General features: G+C 33.3%; 1 protein-coding gene across 1 annotated transcript; it reads right to left on the minus strand.

Annotated features, from left to right (window-relative positions):
• Positions 1-305: 305 nt before the first annotated feature.
• On the minus strand, positions 306-3,835 carry LOC105340607 (peroxiredoxin-like 2C). Its single transcript, XM_011446751.4, has 7 exons — positions 3,525-3,835; positions 2,587-2,623; positions 2,414-2,445; positions 1,667-1,720; positions 1,203-1,314; positions 945-1,067; positions 306-698 (listed from the first exon to the last, which is right to left on the minus strand). The coding sequence occupies exons 1-7, from the start codon at positions 3,732-3,734 to the stop codon at positions 571-573; spliced, it is 696 nt and encodes a 231-aa protein (XP_011445053.2). The 5' UTR covers positions 3,735-3,835; the 3' UTR covers positions 306-570.
• Positions 3,836-6,042: the final 2,207 nt, after the last annotated feature.

Below are 6,042 nucleotides of genomic sequence, written 5' to 3' on the forward strand. Positions count from 1 at the left end.
ATTACTCAGTACCCCAAAAAAATATCACATTGTTTTGTGTGAGCTATAAATAATTGCACAAAAATACAAATCGTTAGGATGTAAAAGTGTAGATAAACAGACTTTAAAAAAAAACCACAACTAACGCCACACATTATTAATATATTTTTTCTTCACAGTACGTTACAGCATTGGTTCAGCATCGTTTCATGCATTCACAAAGAGCAATAACTCTCCAAAATACAAGTCTGATTAAAAAATATGATACAAAATGAAATTTCTCCACCATGCATGACAGGCAAGATCCATATATTTATTCTCTGTATGCAAGGAGACTTATCATAATATTACTATACATTAATTACCAGTTAATTGTTAATCTTATATGGAAAGTTACAAATGTTCAGAATTATAAATGCACATTCAAAATTATTTTGTTACAGTATCAACAATTGATGTGCATTCACTTTTGAAATAGATGTAAATAAATAAAACACTGTTGATTTCCTACATCAACAAAGTAAACTATTCAGCACAGTAATATTTCTATAAAATTTTCTGAACACAATGGTGCCTCCTTTGTTTCCAAGCTTACACATCGATGACCCTTGTGTCATTCGGAAAACTCACTTGCTTGACCCCCGCTAACTGTAAAAGGTCATTAATTGGAGTTTGGTCGGTGGAACTCTCACAGATGTGCATGAAATGGACTTCTTCACCTGAAGAAAAATTGAAATAAATAACATTCTTAATGATTTGTATTTGAGAAAACATGATCAACCAAAGGTACTCACATAATAAACATTGCTAATATGAAAGTTTTGAAGCATTGAAGTGATTGAACCCATTTTCTATCAACATGTTTTGACTCATATTGGCTGCTTTTTCGCTAAATCTATCCCCCCCCCCCCCCCCCCCCACTTTCTCAACATACACAAATTCATGTTTTTGAAGGAAAGCACTACCTGGTCCGAGAATATACTCTGCCCCCTGCTGTCGTACATTTCCCTGATACTCCTGGCATTTCATGGCCCTCCACGTACTGCTGAAGATTCCCGAGACCATATTATGTTTAATATGTTTGTTCTCTGGAAATAATAAAACTCAGGTCATATCTCAGATCTAAAGCTCAAATTTGTTTTTTTACCATATCTACAACGAGAGCAGCAATGACACGGTAAATGCAGGCATGCATCATCTAGGAGGATGGAAAATAAGCTTACTTTTTGAATTGTCTCCATAATTTGGGTTACTCTTCATTCCCAGGGCTTTATAAAGTTCCGCCTCAGGATCTGTGTACATTGTGTACATGTATCCAGTTTCTTTCTTGAATGTCTATCAAGCAAAAGAATGAAAGTTATGTGTTAATTGAAAATTAATACTTGTAGCAAACTCAAGAAAAGAAAGTTGCAAAGTTACAATTCACGACATGTATATCCGAATAACTCAAAAACATACTTCAAAAAGAAACATAACATACTCACTACAACTTTGAAGCTGACAGTTTATTATTTTTAAAAATATTTTAAAGTTACTATCAGTCCAACTAAAATCATCCATTATATGACTTTTCACTAATATATCCCCTGCATTTTTAAAAATTTTGTTTTACTTTATAGCTGACTGTAAATCAGCAAGTACAGCTCTAAAACAAAAGTATTTATAAATTAAATGTGATTCAACTCACCTGAATAAACTTGTTTGGAGCAGGACCTATCACAACAACTCTAACATCAGCTTCCTAGAAAATCATTTAAAATGCAATTCAAAAACATGCCAGCATTTTGACAATCTTAAATTTGAAAAATGTTTGCTCATAAAAAGTCTCGAATTACTGTTCATGTGTATTTTACAATTTTTCTAACACTTACTTCCAGGAAAACCATTTATATAACTTATATAAGTACAATAGTTTTTAGAATTTTTAAAAAATGTGATCATACAAGTAAATGTTTATTAATTACTGTAAAAATGTTTTCTGATACTTGTGAAAGGTACATACATGCCTTTCATTTAATTTTTAAATATGGCACAAGCTATTAGTATTATATAAATAGTGCCTGTTTGGGAGGGTAACAGTTGAAATTGACACCCCGAGAAAACCATTGTCAACCGACGCAAAGCGGAGGTTGACAATGGTTTTCGAGGGGTGTCAATTTCAACTGTTATCCTCCCAATCAGGCACTATTTATTTTGTTATACTGAATGTCTTTATTTTTACGAAAATTTTACTGCTTTTATATAGGAATAAGGTGAATTCTACAGCGAACCGTACGCGCATTATTTTCGCGCATGTAACATTTTTTAATGTTTCCCTTTCTAAGTGCGTTGCTAACGCTGAGGGTAATAGAAAGGATTATGAACTGCGTCTTAACCAATCAGATTTCAGTATTTAACATGAAAGTATAACAAAATGATATATTCGCATGTATACCTGTAGATATTCCAGTGGTATTCTTGCTAAATCTGTAAATAACATACATGACAAATTATAAATACCGGTAGGTAAAGCAACTAAATAACAAAAGTGAAAAGTTAGGTACAGTAATTGTTAACACATGGATATTGAGATAAAAAGTGTGTATAAAAAATTAATTTTTAACCTACCTTCAATGTAGTCTTTACATATGAAGCAAAGAAAATGCTGAAAAATAAATAAAGTTTGTTAACAACATGTAGATGTACTTCTGTATGCAGACTACTGAAAATGTGCATTGTAAAACAGTAACACATATAAAACATTTTTATTTTCATGATTTAAGAGTTTTCACATTGGTACAGTCATTAGCATTTCAATATTAGGTTATGTATTCTCTAGTCTGTCCCAAAATATTTATGCAGCACATTTGGGTAATTTCTAATAAAAATACACACACCTGTGAAAGATTTACAATCAAAATCGATGGAAGGGAAAATATCCAATATATCTTAACTGACACATTATTATTTTTCACTTGTAAAAGTTCACAGGAACGATATTAAAAGATTTCTTAGAGATTTACAACGGGAAATGATGACATCTTTTCTCCATTCGGAAGTCACTTGGAATACAGTGAACCTCACACAATTTTCAACATTATCATCCGGGTACTTTAATCTCCTAGACCTTGCAATGCAAAATCACTGTAGACTTTTTATTTTTAGCTGTGTATTGAAACCTGACAAGCTAAAGGCCAGGGGAGTTTAAAGGGAGAAAATGTGGAATTTTTTCATATTATTGAATGACCATCATTTGAACTCTGAGGTATTTATAAGAAAATATGCTGCATACAAATCTTGGGACAAGTAGACAGACAATATACATTGTATGTAATGTAATAACATATATTATCAAGTTACAACTTTACTTAATTGATATTAAACAGGTTGAAACTAATCTTCCAAATGGTATATAATAGCCCATTTGGGGTAAAATCCTCCAAAATGCAAAATGGGATACAAATTTGAAGTGCAAAAAATATAATTCCTAATTTGGTAATTTTTAAAATAAACCATTAAAAATGTTAAAATAAATCAAGCTGAAAGATAAAAATATATAGCCATACCCTGGAGAATACGATAATTGTCTTCTGATGCTTGTAAATGTCGCCGAATCTAATTTTGTTGCCCCCTTCATCCAAGACGTACATGTCCCTCGCTTTGGCAAAGTTGAATTTGAAGTCGCACGGTTCTGGCTTTTCCCCTCTCGACATTTGTAAATTATCGATTTCTTCTGTTAAAACTGGGGTTTCTTCTGTGTTTTCCGTTGTAGACATTTTGAACACAAGCTTAATTTCAACAAATATGAGAAACGTGTTTCGTCAGGCAAAGTTCGCTGGTGTTTGCTGTCGATACGCTCTATGTCATATACACGCTTAAATACCGCAGCTTATACCCTTGCTAAAAAACGTTTAAAGAACCCTAACTATAGAACTCAAACAAACACAAGACGAATATCCGTGAAGTCACAGGACCCCCCCCCCCCCCCCCCCCCCACCTCCACGTCGATATTCATTTAGGGCTAAAATTCTTCAGTTATTTTTTCATGATATATATTCATAACTTATTTACTTATTTCGCACCAATTATGATTTAATAGTGTAGTACACACCAACTTATGCCTTATAATAAAAGATAAATCATGAAAAATTACTCAAGAAGCGGGCACTGGTGTAGCATCAGGGTTGGGGTGTTGGGGGTGGCTCCGGGTTGGGGGGGGGGGGGGGCATGCAGACATTTTCTTAAATTGACATGTGAAAAACTGAAATATCATTGAGTCCTCCCCCCCCCCCCCCCATGTTTTGGGGGATCATGTAATAAATGGAAGTGTAATCGAGGTTACACCCCCACTCGGATTACAATGGGATATTCATAATTTTGAGAATTTTCCTCTTGTGTGTGTAAGGTTTATATTTTAGGGCTAGCCCCCCTTCCCACTTTCAAAAACGATGCTACATGCAAAGGAAGGCCTAAATTACATGTAATACGGAAGTCCATAAAATTTTCATTTTAACTTTAGGCATTTTTCTATATTTTTATATACATATGTAGAGCTCTTCTTCTAACAGAGATCAACACATTCTTAAAATGGCCACAACCATCGATCCCTCTTAATCAGAACCTGACACACAGGAATGCAGGTATAGAGAAAGAAACAAAAAATCCACGGAATATAATACGCACTTTTCAGAATTTTGGCCAAAAATAAACGTGCCGTAGATTTGAATCAAAACAGTGAGAATTTGAGAAGCTGTTGACTCTCAACATCGGCCAGGAAAAAACACAAAAATATGCACAGATAATTAGTGAATTTACTCAATGACGTGCCAAAGTGTATCACTCGTATTGCCAAAAAATTTCGAAAGTGAAAAATAATATTACTATTTTGAAAAATACTTCATTCATCGAAATGTCAAACAAAAACAAAAAACATGCCAAGGAGAGGAAAACCGATCATTGCTGCTGACAGCTTTAAATCCAAGAAGAATCAACATAAAATCAATAATTAAAAGAAAACATGAAATAAACAAACAATTTTAAAAAACTGCTACTCAGGTCTACATGATAGGTATACAAATACAAGTTCTGAAGCCAATGAACACCACAATATAAAGACACAAACGGAAAAAAACCCCAAAAAACGAGGGAGCTATACGTACAATTACCCTGGACTCGCAATAAACTGGAAAGTGTGGTTTCGTCTGGATGGTTGATGTCTCAAAGGTACTTGTAGGTCATTTTTATTATAAAAATCCCTTTTTGCAGTAGTTCTTTACTTGATGGCGGTAATACCCTTACATCAATATAAGCCGCATTATTAGTTGTACTCACTTAAAACCGACCCTTTACAACGATTATATTAGTACAGAAAAGTGGTTCGACAAATTAACTTTCGCCTGATTTGTTTCATGCAGAGTGACGTCCCTTTGGGGAAAGCCCCGATGTTTATCCCGTATGTCTATCGGGAAATCACGCCGAATTGTTAACCAATGCCACGCTAATAAACTGAACAAAGCCCTGTTATTACTTCCAGGAAAATCTGGGCCATTATTGTAAAGTAATAAAGTTATTGAAATGGCGGATATAGAATAAAATCAAAAATAATCGACAGCGAAATGCACCCAGTAGATAGAAAAAATCACTGTCTACACGTACTTCAATGATAAGCCAATCTGCGTAGATTTTTATAATGAATCCAGATTCCCCCCAGAATATACAAGTAATAGAAACAAATTTGACAAATATTAGAAAAATAGAAAAAGAACCCTATTTTTAAGACTGTTTTTAATCATACTGAACAATAAAAACATTCATTTGTTACAAATATTAAAGATATCACTTCTGTTCAGTTAAAAAAAAAAATACGACAACTCGAAAATTAATATAATTTACATGTATATATAGGTTTTATGTCTTTTTAAAGGATGATGGCTCCTTAGTCAAAATATCTATGTATACAATATCTAAAGCATACATTCATAAAATACACAAAGAAATAAATAAGGAATTCAACATTCTCCCAGTTATCTTGTAGTACATAAAAAATACAGGTAGTGGAAAATAATAAATGCAACAACACATCCT

Source organism: Magallana gigas, chromosome 7 (assembly GCF_963853765.1).
Source record: "Magallana gigas chromosome 7, xbMagGiga1.1, whole genome shotgun sequence".
Classification (NCBI taxonomy): Eukaryota; Metazoa; Mollusca; class Bivalvia; order Ostreida; family Ostreidae; genus Magallana; species Magallana gigas.